The following is a 22,525-nucleotide window of genomic DNA, read 5'->3' as shown; positions in this document are numbered from 1 at the left end:
TTTTTTAAACTGTAGATGCCCAAGTGGCAAACAACCATTTGGAGAAGGAGCTACAAGAGGCTCTTGGCATGAGGAAAGATGACGAGGACAAGAACTCCAAGATCAGGCAACTAGAAAAACAACACAGGTACCTGTGCTTTAGCATCTCAGAGAGTTTTCACAGCTACTACTGCAAAGGGGGAGAGTGGTTTTCACTTTTTTGACTGTCATACCAAAAGACAAACTCTTAAAAACCTTCTGAAAAATGCTTTTCATCATCATCTTAAAGGCCATTTTCCAGTCTGTTCTTGGTTGGCCTACTTTCTCCCTATGGCTCTCCTCTGCTTGGCCATGTCCGCAACATCCCTCAAGTTGACTCCAAGCAATTGCATGTCAATTTGAATATCAGTTGACCATCCACTTCACATTTAATTGAGAAAGCTTTGTTCGGCATTTGCTTCTGTTTAAAAAGATACTATTTATTTCGGCAGTCATTTTTATCAGTATCATTTTGCACAGCAGATGAGAATTAGTCACATGTATATTGTCTGACATCTGTTACTTTTCCCCATGTAAGGCCGCGCTATGTGTATGTGTTCACTTTGCGCTTCTGTAGTAAGGCTTTGAGAAAAGAAACCAGCATTACTTTTAAAGCGGTTCTGTTGTGAGTCCTCTATCTCGTGACCACGGTCACTATAAAGCAAGTGTTATTTCCAGTATTTGTGTACTATCCAAAATTGCTCATGTTTTAGCCTTTACTGCTGACAACAGTCTGTGCCATTATTGCCTTCCAACAATGAATTCTAAGGTTGATTTCTGTTTAAATAACTCTGAAATCTGTTCAAGATTGGACATAATAGTGATAGTCCCTGGTTTGTATAATTTTTTCTCCATTGTGAAGTAGTGATTTTTGTAACTTTCTTTCAAAATAATTTTTGATTTGCCACATTTACCATCATATAAATTCTTGGTTAATACTGCTTTCCATTCTCCACCTCCCTCCAGGTCTCTGAAAGCAGAGAGAGAGGAGCTTCAGCGAGAGCTGATGGAACTGCAGGAAAGGCAGAAACTGCAAGGCAAAGAACTCAAGGAGGCCAAGTCGCAGTATAAACTCACCATGCAAGAATTCTCAGAGATCAATGAGAGGTAGGCCGAACGTTGATCTCCAGGAAAAAAAATAGAGACCCAAGTAATTATATGTGCATTTGTCAAGAATAAGAAAATTTCTCAACTCTCTGCATGGAAACCATTGCAGTATTGCTGTGATGACGATCAAGTGTGACTGTTACTGAGTGTTTTACGCCGGTGCTTGTTAAAGTGGCTTCCTGAGGTGGTCATGGAATGTCCGGTTTTTCTCTAACTGGCAAAATGTTAGTGTTCCAAAATTTTTCCTGGATTCCCTTACTTAGGTTATCGGATCTGAGGTCACAGAAGACCAAGCTGACTCGTGAACTCCGGGACAGGGAAGAGGAATACAACGCCATGAGTCAGAAGGTGGAAGTGCAACGGCTGGATATCCGCAAAGCTGAGAAAATCCGGAAAGAGGTTAGTAGCAGGGAAGTCCATCTCCCTTCAGAGACTGTGGATAGCTCCCCGCCTCTCTTCTTGTTAATGTGTACATAGTCAATCTTGCCAGCTATGGCAAAAAATGACATCTGTCTCTGATGGAAATAACATTTCAGGAAAATGTACGTGCAAGATGAACTTGCCCAGCAACAATTTTGGAATGGAAAACCTGAGTATGGACTTGGGTACTGAGGCCCACACTTCTGAATAGCAAGACACGATGGCAAGATATATCACCTTGCTGCATCTCTGTTGTAGTCAGCGTAGCAGTTGTGGTCTCTTTTCCTGGGTAGACCTCGGTGAATGTTTTTTTCTTTTTGTTTCTTTATCAGCTTGAGACTGAGTTGGAAGATAAACTAGCTGAGCTGAACAAGGAGAAGTTTTTAAGGCAGCAGAGCGAGCAATTGGTCAAACAGCGGGAAGAAGAGCTGGAAAGGGTCAGGGTAAGAACTCCAGCTATTTTTTGATATTTGTAGTTCTATAATGGATGTACATTGAAATTGAATAGATCAAGTTTTGTACATGATTGTGTCGCTAGAAGGGGTTGGAATTGTTGGAGGATTTTCAGCGTTGATTAATATACCCCCAAGTTTTGAAACTTGGCAATAATAAAAAAAGTGTACCGGTACAGTTGAATCTTTAAAACCCTCAAATGTTCATGGAAATATTCAGAAAAGTTGGCGGCACATTCTGTTTACTGTAGATAACTCAATTTTTTCATTCCAGCTTGTTTTTTAAATTTTTCTTTGCCCATCCCCCCCCCCGACAGAGGCGAGGCCGTGTGGAGCAGCAGTCCAGCACTCAGGATGCCAGCCAGCAGGAGATTGCCAGGCTCAAGGCCGAGCTGGAGAAGAAAAGGGTCTCCTACGATGAGGCGCTGGCCAAAGAGAAATCCAGGCACACCATCGAAGAAAAGGTCAGGCCAGTTGCCATTTTTTGGGGTCTAGCACAAATAAGTTAAGGAGCCAGTTAAAATATGCAAAGTGAAGTTGCGAGATCTTTCATTGTAATTCATGCAGAATCTTAGTCCAAATACTTGTACTTGTGTACAAGTACTCACACTGAGGTCTGCACACCTGAGTATATTGCATGTCCTCACTTCTACTTTACAAGTCCTCATATGTTTAGTTACCCCAGCCTGAATTTATACCCAAAGGGCTTCTTGGTGAACCTAATATTTATTTGTTATTGTCCGTCTACTGTAAGTAGGGACTGGACTTGTGACAACTAGCAAAAAGTACTTGTGAAATGTACGACAACAGGGGAACTGCATCTGAACATCCCCTGGTTGTCTGTCTTGCTTTGGCAGGGCCTGAAGGAGACAATATCAGAGAACGAGCAGCAGATCATCGGCCTGAAGCGAGAGGTCAGCACTCTGAACTACAAGCTGAGCCGGGAGGCCACCAGCTCCCAGTCCCAGCAGGATGACCTGGAGTCACTGCGGCGCAAGCTGGAACGGGAGAAGAGCCTGCTGGACGAGGAGAACAAGAGACTCACCCTGGAAGTGGACAAGGTAAGGAGCTCAGATCATTGGAGGTCCCAACCTTGATAGGTATTGCTTTCATTGCAGCAGGTGTGGTACACAAGTGCAGATTACCCCTGACTTGTAGTATTCAGATTTTGTTGGAAGCGCTTTATGGTAGATGTTTTAAGGACATTTTGGAATATTTAGTTCTTTTAAAAACGGTTGTGTCATGCAGCTGTTAAGCTGTGGAATGGAAAGAAAACTGGTACGTGGTTGTTAAATGCAGAATTCAGTTCCCTGTGTGTTCTTCATGTGAAATGTTCTGGCAGATTTATGTCATGTAAAAAGGGCCCCTCTCAAGGCTCGGCCTTGCCTTTGTTGCTAGTCCTGATAAAACTTGTCGGCCTTCTGATTGGCATCATGTAAGTCAGTTTGATATTTGTGTGGCGAAACAGACCCATAAGTCTGATTGAGCTTAGGACAGAGACGCAGGTACGATTTGGGAAGTGACCATGGTCTATTCAGAAATGGGGCTGTTAAATTAAGCATGAGCTGCAGACAACGATGACATCACTTGTAATTTGAACGCAGACTGAAGAGACTCAAATGCAGAGCTGGGCACCCCTTTCAAAGCTTACGTTGCTTCGCGTTTGGCCCACTGCGAACCAGCTGAAACTTTTGTTTTCCCCCCTCCCGCACAGTTGTCGTCTGACTATGACAACAAGTGTCGGGAGCTGAAGCTTCGTGAGGAGGAGCTGCGAGAGATGTCAGACAAGGACAACGTGGCCCACTGGGAGGCCCAGATCAGTGAAATCATCCAGTGGTAAGTTACCCAGCGGACGCAAGATCCCAAAACCAAACAAACTGAGAATTACGAACCCGAATCTGTGACTGGCATGTCTTCAGTATTCAAATTGATTGACATTGGCACATATCAGGCTGGGTTACCAGATTCCATGGTCTACTCTCCTATACATGCTTGTATGTTTTACCATTGCCCAAAATCCAATGCACTGAAATAAGACTTTTGTCAGTGGCACTCACTCCTTAGTTTATATTTCATTTTTGCAGATATGCATTAATACTTATTTAGTTTTGATGGTGAGCAATTCTCCTTATGGCAACAAGAAGTTCATTTATCAATGAAAAAAGTACATCAGTATTTTGGACAACTAAGAGCCATCTTAGTTTTAAGTGCAGAATTTATTCAAGTAAAACCAGTTTGGAAGAATTAACAAAGTTTTTAGAGTTTTTCTTCAGTGCCGTGCATTTTCCCATGAAGTCAGTCCATGAAATCTTCCCTTAGGCAAGACCAAGTACTGTCCGCCAAAGTAAAGTAGGTTAGTGTGTAGTTTGTCTTCATTAGTCTGACATCTTGTTCTTTGCCAGGGTGAGTGATGAGAAAGATGCTCGGGGCTATCTCCAGGCACTGGCCATAAAGATGACAGAGGAGCTGGAAGGAGTCAAGAAGTCAGGACTCGTGGGTGCTGCAAGGGTAAGAGTAATCCACTCTCATTTGTGGAAGTGTCTTTGCCAATTATGATACAGAGTCAAGAATTTTAACCCCTTCGCTACGGATGACGGCTACTACCGCACCGTTGCGTGAGGATTAGTGCATACCACACATACTGTCTATTCACCATGCAGCTGCTGGTTCAATGGGGCCTGCTGCTGGACAAAGCCCTCCATTCAGGGCATACCACAGCCCAGCAGTCGCGGTCAAAATAATCCTGCCGTGAAGCGGTTAAAAGTAGGAACAAGTTGCACGTGCAGCTTGTGTTGAAATACTGCAAGTTCGATGGCACTTGTTTTAAATGGTTGTGAAAAGCCAACTGGGTCGGAAGGGAAAAGGGCGGCAAGATTGACTGAAGACGATTACCAAACGGCATGCATGATGATTCTGTTTTCCTGTCTCCGCAGCAAAAAGACTGGCAGTCCAGACGGTCGCAGAAGATGGACAAAATGGAGCTGCTGAACTTGCAGTCCAACCTGCAGAGCGAAGTGCAGGCCAAGGACCAGATTAACAAGGAGCTGTCCAAGGTCAAGGCTGACCAAGTCCAGACAGAGAAGTAAGCAGTTGGGTCTGAAAGACCCATCCGGTTAACTTAAAGTCCAAAGACAGTTTTATCATTTAAGGTTCCTCATTCTTCCTGAATCTTCCCTGTGTGTTTAATTGAAAATTGAAACATCGAGCTCAGTGTGAAGTACATTTCTAGGCTAGGCAGCTGTGAGACCGTCAACACCCCACAAAACCAGGATTGTAAAGCATTGAACATTGGTGTTGACCAGAAAGCACTCCATAATGGTTCATGGTAGTGGTTTCTCTTGGCACTGCAGAATATTTCATTACATAATACCAAATTTCTCGAGCTCCTCAAAGCTTTCACTCACTCTTATGTTCATTCATGAATTTACGATCTCCTTCAAGGCTTTAAATAATTATACATTTTCTGATGGATGCTGTTGCTAAGACTGAACCAAATTCCAATTGACGTGAACCATTGTGTTAACTGGAGCTTCAGTTTTGGAGACATATCATCACGTGTTTTAAGTACAAAGAGGTTAGGATGTTGTGGATGCTGGACTTGAAGATATGAAATGTAAAAACTGGGATATCCTTTGTTTTGGACTGAAAAGGGCAATGAAAATGCATATTTCTCATCCAATGCAGCCTTCTTCTGAGTAACTGATTGAGAACGCTACCGATACATTTAAAAAAAAAAATTGATTGTACCCGAGTCACATGTTCTGTACTATTTGTTTGTACCGTGCAGCAAGTTGAAAGCAGCTGAAGCCCGCAACAAGGAGTTGGAGAATAAAGTTGAAGCGCTGGAGAGACAAGCCAAAGAAATGGAGCAGAAACTTGAAGACTGCAGCTCACGTGAGTGCCTCCAGATGGACCTCGAATGGGCTTGTAGTTTGGACCGACCGTGCTTGGTACCCCCAGAACTTTGCCAAAATAGGCATTACTGTGAGCTCTGTATGCTCAACACTGTCTAGCATACCAGTGGTTAACATGCGTAATTCACCTGGTTACTAATATTCTTAAGACCATTCTAAGACCTCCAGTCTGACTTCAGGTCACAAGCTATTCAAAGGAACTGCTACAAAAGCGTTCCATTTTCATTACTTACCCCGTTACTTGAAACTGGTCTTGTGAATGGTCATGTGACTGACCTTGCGACAGTCTTGACCAAAGATCGTATAGCGCCGTGTAGTGGCGCAAGATGGGGAACTTCACCATGAATACGCGTAAACCGTTGTTATTACATGGGCGCCATTCTGGTTGGACTACGACTGCGCAGTGCATGTTAATGCACAGGCGCAGGCGCCGCGACAGGCACGCACATACATGAACGTTCACACTCGAATGGCGCCCATGGTGATAACACCTTTATGGCCGAATTACCAATCCTTGCGGCGCTATATAATCTTTGGTCTTGACTACAGCACTGCTGTTTACATCTGTGAAATTTGAACTGGAGTGTTTGTGTCTTGTTTCTCTCACCGACGATACTGTTTCAGGATTTTAGATCATTTTGGTTTTTTTAATGTTGTTGCGTTTCAGAAACCGCAGGCACTAAACTCTCACATCTGTCCTTCCTTGATGAGTATCTGAAGACCGACATTGAAGAATTTAAATTGGTAAAGTTTGAATTGAAATACACAGATCGTGGAAAAGCACCTCATCCTAGGTTCTGGTTTATTGTTTTTATCCAGTGGCCCAACAGCAACATGGCCTGAGACAGTCAAACATTCTATTTGCTTTGTAAAAATCCATCCCTCACAAGTTTGTAGAGCTTTTATGTAACTGCACTGGACATGCAAGCCAGAACTGGTTTTGTGCTTGTATTGCATCTCTTCACAATTTGTCATGAAGAGAAGATAGATGTTTCGAAATTCATTCAGATTTCAAACCAGTTGGACCTTGCCTCTCTATGTCTTTATAGGAGGATGATGTGAACGAAGAGAAGTACACCGAGAACTACAAAGATGAGGTGAGTACACCTGCCTCTCTAACCCCATCAACCCATCCCTATCCCATCCCTAACTCCTCAGCCCATACCGCCCACCCTTGTTCCCTGTTGTCCCAGAGGTCTGTTGTTATCGTTTCAGTTGGCATATTCTACGTCCAAAGCTATGTCCAAGGCATGATGTTTATGTGTGTGCATTAATGTTCGCCTTTTCGCAGCATGTCGCAGGACAAATGGACAGAAACTCGCGCTATCGTAAGCAACCTGCCAAGGTATTAAAACTTCTGACCATTGCAAGAAAGTAGCCCCTAGCATGCACCAATCTGGCTATTTTCCTTCACCAAACTATTTTCAGTACTTTTTTTTACATTGAAATCGCACCCCACCTGTTATGTGCAACGCCTCACTAGAAGAAAGCTATATTTGTCAGGGATGTAGTCTAGTTTCCATCATCAATGTAATGCAATTCAAGCATAAAATGCTCAGTGTGCCAGACCAGATACATATCAGCTGACTTTTTTTTAAAGATCATGTTTTTTTGTGTCGAGCATTGGCTTCACCTCAGGGGTGTCAAACCAGACTTAAGTTGTACGTGCACCGTTACAAATAAAGTTTTGCAAAGTTGATACTTTTTTGAATGGCTTTTGGCAGCAGGTTTTTAATCTTTTGGAAGCCAGAATCCATAAAACTAAAGCTGGAATCCCAAGGTGCCAATAAAAAGCTGACATGTACAAACCCTCCATTAGTTGTTACATTTCTCAGATCAGATTACAAAATGAAGAAAAAAAGCACAAAACACCCAACAAAGGAGTCACATACATAGGTGACAGAACGCAGTGACTCTGTAAAGCTTTTCCAAGGCCTGAATTCCCTCCCAGAGGGCTGTGATTCGGTAATCGTACGCTTTCGATGAAGTGCAAAAGTATGAGCAAGAACTGAATGGTCGGACCTCGAAACTTGGCGTCTTCAACATTTATGTTTCCCGTGTATGCCATCAAACTTGGAAGTCTGTGGGAAGTCTGGTACAGCTGGGAATTTCCTTGTTTTTTACCCCATTTAGCTTCCCAGTTCCATACCTGCTCCATTAGTAAACACAATATCTCCCCAACATTCTGTTGCTTCCTATAATTGCATTGCCTCATTTCATTGAGCTTCTCAGCAGAAATTGTTGCTCATCCGTTGAGCATACCAAGCATGTAAAGCAGAACCAGTCACAGCTAGTATGCATCACACGGCATTGTGGCTGATACCCTGCTCGTGCTAGGCAAGAAACAAGATTCCCAAGGTCATGGAAAATCTTGAGGGGGGGAAGGGAAAGTGGTCATGGAAAGTCATGGAAAATTAGGGGGAAAACAATGTGCCCTGGAATCCTGTTGTGAGAGGCGAGAAAAGTTGTAGAAAAGGTCGTGGCAAATCAAGGTCATGCTGGAGTTATTTCTGATGGGGTACCTTTGTTGTGATAGGGGAATGATAATTAACTTACAGGTTGCATCGTCGTCAATCTGTAGTTGTGGTTATGCCAGTCTTCTTTTTCATAGTACCAAACATATTTCTCTGCATAGTGTCATTAAATGTCGTGAAAAATGGGATAATTTAGCACTGGAAAGTCCTGGAAAAGTTCTGGAATTTGGTCTCCAGTTTTCTGTGGGAACCCCGAAAAAATTTCTTTGCACTTAGCCAGTTTTTGTGCTTCTCAGCTCCCTGAACTTCATCCGTAGATTCCATGCAATAAATGTTTTGAATGCAGTCCTTGTAAACGCACCCTTGTCTTTCATTTAATCCCATTTTAATTTTCATTTTTCCATTTTGAAGGTAATTTTAGGTTTAGCGTTTTTATGCTTGTGAAAATTTGCATATTCATGAGCAAAAGTGTAGTGTCATTCCAGGAAGAAAGCTCATTACTACAATTAGTTCAGCAAAAGCATACATCAGAATTTCTTTGATGATGCTGAGTTTACTTTTTTGCTAATTCATGTTTGAGCAGTATGTGAAGGTCGGCAAATAAGAAAAATTTTCTCAACATTATGTTCATTTGCACGCTGTAGGTTTACATCTTGAACAGAAAACTCCATGTAATAAATAATGCCTTCCTGAAATGATACATCACAGCAACTTCACCCTCATTTGTCAAGAAAAATGTGGTAAATGAAAGTTACACTTCCGCAAGATTAACCAAAAAGGAACCTCACACAATTTTCGTGCATTTCAGAAGAATTAGAAAGTCGCGCTAAATATGGTCCTCGGGTAAGATTCATGCCCTGTGCCCTTTACCAATTAAACAAAGCTCGCTGTTTTTAATTTTAACCTCTGGGGTATGTCTCTGTGATCACTCAAGCAGGTGGACCAGGCCAGCAGCCCCAAGCCGGTAGCCACTGTCACCCCAGTCATGCCTCTTGCGCCCAAACCCAAGCCCCACAGATTTGTCATATGCACGTTCAGCGTGCCTCTCAAATGTGCCCACTGTACATCCCTGATGCTCGGCCGTATCAGGCAGGGAATGAGATGTGAAGGTCAGTACAGGGCTGATTTTTTTTTTCCCAGTATATCCTTACTCCATAGACATTTTTAGAACTTGCTCCAAAACTAACAACGTAATATTTGTTCTTTAACATGCATGGTCAGAGTAATCCATCTGTACCTTTTTCAATTCTGCAAAACCGTCTTAAACCTGTGGTTGTATGCTGACGGACCCTGGTAGGGCTTAGGTTAGTAAACCTCTTAAAAGGTGCTTCTGTCATGAGTGCTACATGTGAGACTCCCTCTTTCAGATCTAATCCTGAAAGATGCACGCATCAAAAACCATCTTTACGAGAAGGATTATTGATTTATCCGCTCCGAGCGCAACAAAAGAGGACGTGTTTTTGGAATACTTACAACCATCTGTCTTTCTTTGGCCACTTGGGGGTGCACTTCAACTCGGGGCGGATTCCGTGCAGGCCATTTGGAAAATAAACAATGGCATTTGGGGTTAGAGCTGCAGGTTCAGTGGGGCGTTTGGGTAGAAAGGAATCATTGTGTCACAGTCTTCATTATCAAGTGAAAGTGACAAGTAAGAAGTCTCTGAAACTTGTCTGAACAGGGAAAGTCATGGGGCATGTAGCGTGGGCTTTCACAGCAGAAGCAGCAGTATTTTCACCCCACTCCTGAGTCCCAATAGTGTAGAAGGTTAACCACTTCGTGCCGGGGCATTTTTCAACGTTGAGGATGCTGGGCCGGCATGACTATCATTTTTTTCCGTTTTCAAAATCCTTCAACAATTGATCATTCCATTTAACAGTCGTTTATAGCCGCACGGAGTAATCTTTAGGCACTACTCTAAGTTGACAGGTGACCTTCATTGACGACCAAATATTTCACAGCCAGGCCTGCAGCCTTGTAAACAGAGCCCAGATTGTGCGGTGTTATACAACTGTCTTTTGTTCACGAACCTGGCTCAGTGCACTGCTGACCTCTTTTCAATAGGGGCCAGATTAGCATGCAGTGGTGCTATGTGGCTCATCGCTGCGGTGGTGGAGAGCTTTTGTCCCCGGTGGTAATCCTCTTGCTCTAAATACCCCAGACCCTTGTATACGGTTTCAAAATAATGCTGGATTATCACCACTTTTGAGAGTGAAAAATGCCGGTAATGCCCAGCAGCCTGGTCTTTTGTTCGGAGTACGGTCTTTTGTTACAGGGCCCTGTTTCCTTTGTCCGAGTTCGGAGACCCCGGCCACACATATAAACCATACGGCTCCGATTTCGGAGTCCCCGGCTGGTAGTGGTTAACACTGACACGTGCTTATAGCCTTTAAAATGATCTCAATATTTGAACCCTTTTTGCTTCTTGCAGTGTGCCAGTACTCCTGTCATGTCTCCTGCTCCCAGAAGGCCGCTCCGGTGTGTCCCCTTCCAGCGGATCAAAGTAAGACCCTCTAAGCCGTTGAAGTTTATGCTTAGGGATAGGATGCGTTTTGAGGAAAGTAAGGGGACCCTGCATGAAAATAATTGGTCAACACTCAAAAGGAGATGTTTGTGAACCATAATATTATTGATGAATCCAGTAATCATGGTAAACAGTATTGCTGATCAGTTGCATTGGTCCCTAGCAATGGCAGTGAGCACTGTTGTAACTATTGTGCATTGCCACTGTTCCGTGACGCTTGTTCCACACAAAACCCAATGCAATGTTTCTACCATTAAAGGGGGCCATCGGAAATGTCACGTGAAACGATTCGTTCATACAACTGCATCCAACCTTGCACCCAGTCATTGTTTTGCCTTGTTTTTCCTCCATAGTCGCCAAGCCCCTGGGGGTTGATCCCAACCGGGGCATTGGCACGGCCTACGAGGGTATCCTGAGGATCCCCAAGCCCGGCGGGGTGCGCAAGGGCTGGATGCGGCAGTTTGCCGTGGTCTGCGACTTCAAGCTCTTCCTGTTTGACATGGTGGAAGGCAAGAGCAACCAGAGCAATCTGGAGCCCTCCCACATCATTGACATGAGGTGAGGGGAGGCCACCCTTGGCACTAGGGGCTCTCTGGGGGGATCGTGGGTGGTGCATTGTGAGGGCCAAGAAAGGCCATTTATCATGTGGGCATTGGTTCCTACATTCAGGTTTAACCTCTTTAAACCAATATTTGACTGAAAGTGCAAGAACTTATCACATCCTGTGAGAGGCACAGTGTCAACAGCAGTATTTTTTTCTCTCTTCCTGCCACTGAAGGTGGGATTTTGCTCAAAGCCTGTACTTCATGGATTGTAGAAAGAAGTAATTATTCTCAGTCCAAAACTTGAAAATGAAATTGCGGATGGCAAGAAGCAAAAGCGATGTATTGGAAAAGCTTGCATTTGATCATGTAAGGTATTTGTCTATTGTTGACTGTGGTGACGTGGCGTTTTCTTCCACTTAGAGATAGGTAGCACCTACTGGACATCCTTCATGCTTCCTCCTTTATTCTACTTGTAATCAACTGTCTCTGATCTTGTGATTCTTGTCTCGGGCGTATTAATTCTTAGATATTAGTGTTCGAAATTGAGTATCATTTCTGGGCCTCATGTTCCTTTTTAAATCGAAGACTAGAATGTCGTTTGTCTTTTTCTTTAGGGATGAGGACTTCCAGGTCAGCACTGTCAAAGAGTCAGATGTAATTCATGCTGATCGGAAGGATGTTCCTTGCATCTTCAAGGTGAGGGTCATACTGAGCAGTGATATATGTGCTTTGAATTGCATTTCAAACTGTTGTATCTTTCCTACTAATTGCAGGAATTCTGTCTTCATGGCAAAAAATCCTGTTGAGAGTAGTGGACTTTTTCTCCAGTGTAGATAGCTCTTATTTTGTTAATTTCATGCTCGTAAACCACAAATTTTAGTTACAAGGTCAGTAGGCCAAGGCCAAGTAATAATGAGTGGTCCTGGAAAACCTCAAAACCTCCTGGTGTCACTTGAAATGAAGCAAGAAGGACCCTTGTGATTTGAGTTGTAAATTTTCCTATGGAATACAGCAGTACAGGAAAATCGTAACTTTTTTGGTTGGCATCCATGATGACATGTCTTTGTTAACCAATGGTCTGTGCCCCTGACAGGTGGCAGCATCTCAGCTGAATCCCCCAGGCATAACCGCCCAGTTCCTCCTCCTGGCCTCAAGCGAGAACGACAAGAGGAAGTGGGTGAACGCCCTGAACGAGCTGCACCGCATTCTGCGGCGCAACAAGCGGCCAGAGAAGCCCGTCTTCCTGGCCAAGGAGGTGTGCGACCCCAGCATGTCGCTGATCAAGATGGCTCACTGTGCAGATATCATCGGTTAGTCTTGCACCCCACAAGTTTAACCTGTCAGAGAAATTCTGAACGCCGTTTCATTTTGTCTCAGTTTGCTTTGCTCTGTCAACTGACCATATGTGTTCTGAACAGGTTTAACTGAGAATAGACATAATAGATGCATAAGTTACACAGAAATAGGAGTATGAACCAAATTCAAGAACTCATAATAAAACTGCTATCAAATAAATCAATAACATGGGAGTGTTGGGGAATTGAGTGATATAGTGAGCGCATGAGCATTCAACCAACAAAGTAAGGCTGCATCCGAATCTCTGGTCTAGAGCTAGGTCTAGGTCTTCGCTCCATTAGAAGATGCGTGGAGATGCGTAGACAGTAGACCTAGTCGTAGCTCTGGAAGCCCGTTCGGACACGGCCTAAGAGATCTTACTCACAATCATTAGATATGAAAAGTGCTGGTAGAGCTGTTGCATGGAATGACTCATCTGGAACTCAATGTCTTTTGGTGGTGCAGATTCGGACAGGTTTGTGCTTGGGACGGACGAGGGTTTGTACTGCCTTCAGCTGTCCACCGGTTTCATTGTGCGGGTAGATAACAAGAAGATATTCCAGGTTGAGATTGTGCCCACCGAACAGCTCATTGTTGTCATCTCAGGTAGGTGTCGGTGAGTCGCCTTGAGAGCTATTCACTCTCTCAGGGTGTCTACGTTCTGGTTGTTTTTCTTGGCCCGTAACCTTGTGGGAGGAAAAAGTGGACCTTGTGGATCTTCATCTTTGGCGTTTTAAGGCTCTTTATAGAGCAAGGAAAAATTTGAACGTAGTGAGTAATCCAGTGGGAATACTATATGATCTGATTAAGAAACACTCCAGCAATGCCTGGCATTCTGATGTAGAGGTGTTATTAGTGAACCTTTGTAGAAGAGTGCAGAGCAATCTTTATAGAGCTTCTTACCGGCTCGCAACTTTCCCTTGCTTTCGTTGTTTTCCTTCTATGTTTTTTTCTCATTTGTACCATTACAAATTGGAAACACTCTACAAAAATGCAGTTGGAATTTCCTCTTGTTTCCCCTGAATTCCCAGTTGCTTAGCTGCAGTAAGCAGCAAATATGTACTTGAAAATTTATGTGCCAACAAACGTTCACAGATACATGTACATGGATGTAATCTTACTGGTTGTATTTCTCACCATTGAATTCAACCTGCAGGCAGGGGTCGTCACGTTCGCCTGATCCCCATCCTGGCCCTAGACCAGGAGACCAACACCATCAAAGTGGAGGATCCCAAGGGGAGCACCCTCTTCACCACGGGCCGCATCCGTCAGGGCTCCACCATGTGCCTGTGCGTGGCCATGAAGCGCCACGTTGTGGTCTATGAGTTCAACCGCACCAAGCTGCGCCACCGCAAGATCAAGGAGCTGACCCTGCCGGCACCCTGCTCCTGCCTGGAGCTGTTCCAAGAGCGGCTGTGCGCCGGCTACACGTCCGGCTTCGGCCTCTTCAGCATACAAGGGGATGGCCAGCACATCCAGCGTAAGTTCTCTTGACCTTGTGGAACCAGCTTGAATGCGTGGGGCGGGGGTCGAGGAGGGGTAGATGTTCCGAGAGCCTTTCACCTCCCCTCCCTCCTTAAAAAGTACTGGAGTTTTATGTTTGAAATTCAAATTACACGCTTGAGTTGGTTTGATTTCTTGAGTCTGCACATTCTTCCAACTTGAAATCCTGTCATTACTCAGAGTGTCGTTCGTTGCACTCAGCAATGAAAAGGTGTGTTTTATTGACGTGTCAACTCCTTTTGTTGGCATTTTTACAGCCTTGTTGAATGTGGATGATCCCTCCCTGTCCTACCTTCAGAAAACACCAGTGGACGCGCTGGCTGCCGTACAGATCAGCAATAAAGAATATTTATTATGCTTTATGAGTAAGTATAGGCATCAGGGTGTGGGGCTCTTAGAAGAGTTTTATGTTTTTAAACAGTCTTTAGCCTCATGGGGACTTCACGTAGTGCATTTTTTTCCCGTATTTGTGGAGCCAGTCTTGTATAATGGAGTATGGGTCTCTCTCATAGGACATCGTCTTTGCAGGACAGTTACTACTGCATTTTCAACGCCATCAGGTGCCTTTGTCACTCAGTATGTGAAAATACATGCTATACATGCGTGTCTTGAGCCAAACAGCTTCGAAGTATGGCACAGTTGATGTGTGTCACGACATCCAAAATACTCATGCGTCTGACTGTGTTGGAAGTCATCTGTTAAAAAAACAAGACACCTATACATTCTGTCTAGCTTGGAAAGTGCTGGAGCGTTCATATTGTGAAATTGTTGAGGGAAATGAAAGTAATCAGAAAAATTTGTCCGACTGCTTTGGAGATGTTATAAAAGTAAAGAAAAGGCCAGATTTTCTCACAGTGCCCAAGTAACATAACGTGTCCCTTGCACTTTCTTAAGCGAAACAACAATTACCCGTGACATGCTGGTTTAAAACTAAATCTTGACGGAATCTCTCCTGTAGCCGTTGGTGTGTATGTGGACTACCAAGGCCGACGGACGAGAAAACAAGAACTCATGTGGCCTGCTGTACCCACTGCTATATGTGAGTGAAATGAATAAATGGCCGACACTGGTCAGTTACCTCATTGTATGAGCACCTTCACTTACCTTGGTCAAAATTTGATGAAATGGATGATCTTGTGGTTTCACCGAGAAAATTGATAAGTCCAGGTACTGCTCTTCACTGTTTCTTTGAAAATGGCCTCTCCCAGGAAGACAGCATATTGTCAGCAGACACAGTGCAGCCAGTTCCTGGAGAAAAGATCCAAGTAGTCTGAAATTGGACTCATACCCCCCCCATCTCATTTCTAACTCCTCCCTTTCCTCCACGGCAGTCAACTCTCTGTGCAGTAAACTTAGTACCTGTCCACTTTTCCTGGGGTGTCGGTGTACCCATGTACATTGAAGCAGATGCAGGTTTTTCAGTTCCGTGCAATGCTGGGATTTTTTGTCCTGATTTGTTTTCATTTGCATCTCTCTGATCAGAGTTGTTTGAATGGGTCTCCCGTGAATTCTGTTTAATTGTGATTGGAATTTTCTGTTCGGTGAGTCATTTTTATTTGACATTTTTTGATTTTTTGGTACAGGTTACAACCACCCCCACCTTGTGGTCTACAGTGAGGTTTCCGTGGACATTTTCGACATTGTCGATGTTAATCACATGGAATGGTTTCAGACAATACCAATCAAAGGGGTGAGGAACTTGTAGTGCATAACCCTATGTGGTGTGAAGAGAAATGTAAGCAGTTGTGGAGCGTATGAGAAAGTCTACTTGAAAACGGAGTACATGTTTGCCCCAGAACTTTGACTGCCTGTTAAATATAACATGTACATGCACTCTGGTTTGAATGTAAACAAGATACATTGGGGCTCTAGCTTCCTTGATCCCCCAAAAAGTTCTCTAGGGTTACGAAGGAGCTTGGAGAGCTAGGGTTGACGAGTGATTGTTGAAAGAATTGTTGATGTGTTCAGTCCTCTCTGGTTTTGCTTTGCACAGACGCATCCCTTGAACCGCGATGGCAGCTTCAACCTTTGCTACGTCACCGACCTGCACACCCCCAGGCTAATGTACCTTCAGAACAACGACAGCGAGGGAGGTAAAACACTATCAAATAATGTGGTCCCCTACCAAAGCAGCACCAAAATAAGTCATTGAGTTGACTGTTACAAACTGGGGGCCCATTTGACCTGAATTCCACAGTTCGAAAAGGTGCCCAGTAAAGACAGTGTTGCCGCTTTTGTGTTAAACTTGGCGGTTTCTCAAGGGAAAGTGTCTCAAACAAGGGAAAGATTGGAGCTCTGCCTGTTAGTAGTTGGCAAATTGTTTTGACGTGGGGTAGAGCTCCTAAAACCAGTTGTGTTCCTGTGTTTGCCCCCTTTTGTTCTTTGGTGTGCTGCCTCTGGTACGGTCCACTCATTGTTCAAACATGGTGTTGTGTACCACAGGGGTGCGATTGCTCAAGGGTTTTTCTGGAGTTCAGGGTTTTTGACTGTCAAAAAGAAACTTGATTTTTAGAAATGTATTCATTACAGTTTTGCTAATGTTTGACACTTTGTGTCAAAAGCACATTACAAGATTCACATATCCGTAGCCATTGTTGGAATGGGAACTCACGTCTTTTTCGCTGTTACAGCCCTGAAAAGTCAGGCTATGTCTCTGAGACAACCTTTTGGGGACTGGATGTTTGCATGATATTTCTTCACCCCCTAATCTCGCCTTTGCTGCCTAACGGGACCTTCTAGAGCAACCAGAACATTTTGAAACGCTCCAATGTCATGGTGCATTTTTCAAAACAAATACCAATATCCTGACCAAGTAAACTTGTTTTTAATTCTCAAATGACTTTCAATTTGGATTCCTTTCTGAAGCAGAAAAGGACGACCTGGTGATCCCACACGCAAACAAACAGAACATCAAGAGAGATAAAGGCAGGTTCTCCTTCAAGAACAGGGAAGAAATCAAGAAGTAAGTTGAGACCCAGTAACCACCAGAATGAATGCTGACCCTTTGCCCAGTTCCAGGTTGGAAGTTGGAAGGGCTGTTTGTTTAAGTCGTGGAATGGTTGTGCCACATTCAGGAAGTTCCAGAGTTGTGCTGAGTTTCATGACCCGCACTTTGCCGTTTGGTGGAATGCAACCTCAAGCTGCAGAGGTCAAGGACTTCATTGGATCGTCTCGGCTTGGAATTAGCTGTGAAATTTTCCATTGAGTGTTGAAATTTCTGCAAAATGGAAGTGTCCTAAAAAAATTCCCAAAGGAGCCCTTAACCACTTCCTGCCGGGGATTCCGGATCCAGACACGTTTGCTTTATATGCGTGGCCGGGGTTTCCGAATTCGGACAAAGGGAACAGGGCCTTGTATTAAACAAAAGACCAGGCTGCTGGGCATTACCAACATTTTTTCACTCTCAAAAGTGGAGATAATCCGGCCTTGTTTTGAAACAGTATACCACGGTTTGGGGCATTTAGAGCAAGCGGATTACCACTGGGGACAAAAGGGCTCCACTGCCGCAGGGATGAGCCACACAGTACTGCTGCGCGATAATCTGGCCCCTATTGAAAAGAGGTCAGCATCGCACTGAGCCAGGTTCGTGAACAAAAGAAAGTTATATAACACCGCACAATCTGGACTCTTTTTACAAGAATACAGGCTTGGCTGAAATACTCGGGTGTCAATAGATTTTGTCTGTCAGGCTAGAGTGGACACCAGACAGTCCTTCACATGTTTGTAAGTGTCCAGTAAATGAAGATAGGAATTTTAAAGAATTTTGAAAACAGAAAAAAAAAATGATAATTATCCCGGACCAGCATCATCAGCATTGATAACTGCCCCCAGTAGCAAGTGGTTAAAATTAAAAAATGTCCATACATATCCAACTAAAAGCAATTTCGGCTCAATTAGTATCTCTCCTTTTTATATTTGCTCTTCAAGTTTATTAATGTTTTACCCTATTTTTTCACCTCCAAACTCCAAGGACAAAAGATCGCAAGTCTATGATATCAGGGCCGTCCGACTTCAACCACATAACCCACATGGGACCAGGGGATGGTTTGCAGATGCTCAAGGACTTGCCGCAGGTAGGTGACCTTTGACCCCCATGGACTGACCCTTGACCTTCTATCACTCTCAACGCATGTAGCTGGCCTCTGTAGGAATGTGGAGACCTGTGTTGTACCCCTAGCTTTATCAACTGGGTTGGATGTACGCACAGTGATTGAATTGTTCATAGAGGACAATTTGCCAACTCTTTCTGTTCAGTCTACTCTATATACAGTTGACCTTCCACGTCTTTCATACTTTTGAGTAGATAGCCGTGCCGTAATGCCCACAATTTCCCCACTGAGGTAACGACAAATTACCCGAGAACCTAATGAGGTCAGTAGGGGCCACAAATACCAGTGGTTGTCCCACTCCTGGTCTCGCAAGTTTATATCTTCACTTCCAACTGTTTGAAACAGAAAGCAAGGCTAGACCTTCAACCTACCATTTTAATTCTTTTGTGAGAGAATTTCTTTCCACTTGCATTTGTGCTCAGTAGATGTGTCTCGTCTGTTTGGTTCATTCAGCCTTCCGGTTGCTCTGAGGATTTGCCAAGACAGACATGAACACGGAGATTTTTTCCCCAATGATTTTGTCTTTGAACGAATCTATAAATTCGTTCTCTTGGTGCATGCATGTACATGTTGATAACCCTTTGTAATGTTACTCTCAGTGCAACCTTGAAATTCAAGGTTATGTTCTCATCTTTTCCAAACAACCAGATTCACAGCGCTGTGTGTTCTGTCTGGGCGTGCTTTCTGCATTCAGTTTTGTTTGAAACATTCTCTGCCACCAGTAGGATGATTGCATTTCACATTCCTAAACGCATCTCAGACAACCCCGATCTTGTCTGCCTCCCTGAAACAAAATGTCTAACCTCTCTCAAACCTCCTTTGCATTTCGTTTCAGCATATGATTGAAATGCATTGATTTTTCAATTCAGCATGCAAAGAATGATGTATTTGGAGTCTTGCGTGGCTTCTTTGCATAGTATCTACAGACCTGGCTCAAATCCCCAAATGGGTTCTGACTACGTCATAGGCACGGGGGATATGATTATATTGCGTGAGACCACATCCAAAATGCCCTTTTTTGTTGCTCTAAATTATAATTTTAACTTGTTACTGTCAAAACCTAAAGCCATGCATCCGGTTCTGATGCAGCTCAAGTTCATGCCCAATTTCTTGGCTACGGCTCAAGAAAAAGAAGAGTTCCATTGGGAAATGCATGAAGCCACTGGCAGGCTGCTTCCATAGGCATGGGTGGTATATTCAGATGCAATCTAGTCATTGGGACGTGGCCTCAGACCCGTTCCAGAATGGCCAGCCTGGTGAATTTTTACTGAGCTGAAGTCGTGGTTGATTTCCTTTGTAATTGGAATTTCTGGCTGTAAGGTTTTTATCTTCCTGCATTCTCATTTGTTCCCATCATTTCATTTCATTCTATTCAATGCACCCTTGAATTGGCTGTCCATTTCTTGCCATGGTAAGTTGCGGCATCTTTTTTTACACTGACAACTTGGCACGGGTGTTTGCTGGCATGAACACTCCATTCTTCCCTTTTTCCCTTGCTTTGCCACATTTCGGCAAAGGTGCTGTGGTGAAAATCATGTTGATTGCAAAGCTTAGACTCATCTTTGTAGAGGGATCCAGTAATTCCCGCCCACTGCACACACGTTCCTTCCCCAGTGCAATGCCACACTGGTTGATCAGGTGTCACAAGGGTGTGCATGATTGTTCCACATAAACTATGACCAAGATTGGTCAGAGCAAAAGGGGGGGGAGGGGGGACAGAGGTGGGGGCGGGGGCGGGGGCAGGGGGGTGGGTAGGAGGAGGGCGGGAGTTAATGGATTGGCTTATTGCTGTGACAGTGCCCAGTTTAGTTAGGCAAACTGCAGCTTGGGTAGGAGACAGGATGGACTTTTTTTATCGGACAAACTGCTTGTAAACATGAGTAGATGCCCATAACCGAGAGCAGAATGTGTAAAGAAAGAATCATACGTAAAACTCCATTTGTGCTGGTGTAGCACAGTTGGACAAGCCCCAATAAACCCTGTCAGTGCCATTTAGTGTAATGTTCATCCAGAGTGTTGTTGATGTTTTGGAAGTTCTGGTAGTAATTTTGGCAGATAGTTGTGATGTGCACTGACTATAGATGACACAACAATCATATATTTTATGAAGATTCACAACCACATGCAAGTTTTTGAGTATTTTTTTTTGCAGTTTACAGCAGTGTGTACTGACAGAAATAGCCAAAAATATGCATTTTATTTGAAGATAGTCAAGATGCACCACCAAAGTCTTCATGTCTGTTACTTTCTGAGTCGAGCAGCCAATTGCTCAATCACATGATTTTGTGTTCTAGCGGGTCATTAACCACTTCCTGCCGAGCAACCCGTTTTCGAGTACATAGGCTTTATATGCAGAGCCGGGGAGCCCGGAACTGGGACAAAAGAGTTGGGCCTTAGAACAACAGACTGTGCTCAGCACAAAAGACTGAGCTGCTGGGAATTACCAACATTTTTTCGCTCTCAATAGTGGAGAAAATCCAGCCTTGTTTTGAAACAATATACCATGGTTTGAGGCATTTAGAGCGAGCGGATTACCACCGGGGACAAAAGCTCTCCATCACCGCAGCGATGAGCCACACAGCACCTCTGCACGCTAATCTGTCCCCTATTGAAAAGAGGTCAGCAGTGCACTGTGCCGGTTATGGGAAGAAAAGAATCTTACGTAACACTGCACAATCTGGGCTCTTTTTCCAAGGCTGCAGGCCTGGCTAAAATATTCAGGAGTCAATGAATTTTACCTGTCAGCTTTAGAATAGTGCCCAAAGAGTCCTTCATTTTGGTATAAACGGCCATTAAATGAAATGATGAATTTTGAAGAACTTTGAAAACGGAAAATCTTGAAAATGAGCCGTCATCTTGTCTTGCTCAAGAAAAATCCACCCGGCAGCAAGTGGTTAAGAGCGCTCTGTAGCAATGTACCAACAATGATCAGCAGACCTCCATACTGATGATGCCACGCTCTGTTTACAGTTCATGCTTTCCTGTGGTACTCAGTAGACTGTAGGCCCTCCCGGTGATCCCACACAAAGGTGTACATGTAAACAAAGTGACATCATCAGTACAGAGGCCTGGTCTTTTGCATTGCTGGATGCTGTTGAATTCAAGAAGCTGTGCAGAAATGCTCAGGAGCCTACATCATAAAGCTGCTAAGCACTTGAAATATTTGCTCAGCAAACCTACCTGTAGGCTACCAGTCAAAATGCCATGCATTGTTTATTCCGCTCAACTAGTACTCGGCTAATTTTTGCTTAGTGCATAAATTTGTTAGCAATGTGTTCAGCTTGGCAGCTTTACCAAAACTTGGGCCTAGAGAGTGGCAATTACTTAAAATGTAGATTTCTTTCTTCTTTTCCTTGTTTTTATATTGATATGGTTGTTTCTCTGCTATCCCATCAGCGAAAGATCCAACTGCGTGAGGAGAAGCAACTAGGTCGTGACTTTCAGCGGGTGCGCAGCATGTTCCAGCCCACAGGGCCTGGCCTACGGGCTGGGGGCCAGAGCTCTAGGGAGCGAGCTGCTTCCATGCACTCAGCTGGCCGAGGTGACTTAAACGGCGGGGGAAGCCTACTGCCGACAGGCTCGGGGCTGACAGCAAGCGATGGGAGCAGCGGGAGCCATGATGGGGGGCAGCGTAGCTACAGTGATGATTCACCACCCCCGTCCAGCCACTCACCGAGGCATTCATTAGGTGGGTATCAGCCTTAAGATTCCAGTTTTATAGACCACTGATGTCTGTATATTAACTTCATAGCTTGTGTGCCTTTTGCCATGTACAAACAAATGAAGCCTCCTTGAGGGCCTCCAAAGAAGACTTCCATCTGTCTCAAAGTAAACTGTAACAGTCATAATGTGGCAGCCCACTGTGACTAAGATTTCCGGTCTCTCTCTCAGTCCCCAACACTCACCTGTGTAAACCTTAGGCCTCCTAAAATGACACCTAGTGACTTCTAGCCCTCACTCTCAATGCACTGTCCAGTCAGTGTACATGTATATAGATCATCGGTATAGGTAATTTGGATGAGAGGCCGTTACACCACTTGTTGCACAACATTTAGTGAGTCACCTACTAGCAGCCTGCCTACCAAAGAGGCATTCCGTGCTTACCTCCTCCGGCTGGTAGGCATCTA

The 22,525-nt window shown here is 44.1% G+C and overlaps 1 protein-coding gene across 6 annotated transcripts in view; it reads left to right on the top strand.

The window, feature by feature from the left end:
* LOC110978355 (serine/threonine-protein kinase MRCK alpha-like) overlaps positions 1-22,525 on the top strand; it is a 57,263-nt gene that overhangs the window by 27,228 nt on the left and 7,510 nt on the right. Inside the window, exons 13-39 of one of the 6 annotated variants that reach the window (XM_087133485.1) lie at positions 16-127; positions 985-1,125; positions 1,389-1,524; positions 1,878-1,988; positions 2,315-2,461; positions 2,855-3,058; positions 3,712-3,833; positions 4,400-4,505; positions 4,931-5,079; positions 5,785-5,891; positions 6,579-6,655; positions 6,961-7,008; positions 7,203-7,256; positions 9,323-9,494; positions 10,814-10,885; positions 11,260-11,464; positions 12,066-12,147; positions 12,545-12,761; positions 13,252-13,392; positions 13,943-14,266; positions 14,547-14,654; positions 15,248-15,328; positions 15,873-15,979; positions 16,283-16,382; positions 17,155-17,251; positions 18,260-18,362; positions 21,795-22,086. In XM_087133485.1, coding sequence (XP_086989611.1) covers positions 16-127; positions 985-1,125; positions 1,389-1,524; positions 1,878-1,988; positions 2,315-2,461; positions 2,855-3,058; positions 3,712-3,833; positions 4,400-4,505; positions 4,931-5,079; positions 5,785-5,891; positions 6,579-6,655; positions 6,961-7,008; positions 7,203-7,256; positions 9,323-9,494; positions 10,814-10,885; positions 11,260-11,464; positions 12,066-12,147; positions 12,545-12,761; positions 13,252-13,392; positions 13,943-14,266; positions 14,547-14,654; positions 15,248-15,328; positions 15,873-15,979; positions 16,283-16,382; positions 17,155-17,251; positions 18,260-18,362; positions 21,795-22,086 — 3,615 coding nt within the window. Of the gene's footprint in view, positions 1-15; positions 128-984; positions 1,126-1,388; positions 1,525-1,877; positions 1,989-2,314; positions 2,462-2,854; positions 3,059-3,711; positions 3,834-4,399; positions 4,506-4,930; positions 5,080-5,784; positions 5,892-6,578; positions 6,656-6,960; positions 7,009-7,202; positions 7,257-9,319; positions 9,495-10,813; positions 10,886-11,259; positions 11,465-12,065; positions 12,148-12,544; positions 12,762-13,251; positions 13,393-13,942; positions 14,267-14,546; positions 14,655-15,247; positions 15,329-15,872; positions 15,980-16,282; positions 16,383-17,154; positions 17,252-18,259; positions 18,363-21,794; positions 22,087-22,525 lie in introns of all 6 variants that reach the window. The other 5 variants (XM_087133483.1, XM_087133489.1, XM_087133481.1 and 2 more) reach the window with 5 other exon arrangements.

Source organism: Acanthaster planci, linkage group LG01, assembly GCF_054643075.1.
Source record: "Acanthaster planci isolate LZ-2023a linkage group LG01, COTS_SCS, whole genome shotgun sequence".
NCBI lineage: Eukaryota > Metazoa > Echinodermata > Asteroidea > Valvatida > Acanthasteridae > Acanthaster > Acanthaster planci.
The sequence above is the reverse complement of the archived record's forward strand: the minus strand, read 5'-3'. Positions and strand labels throughout refer to the sequence as shown.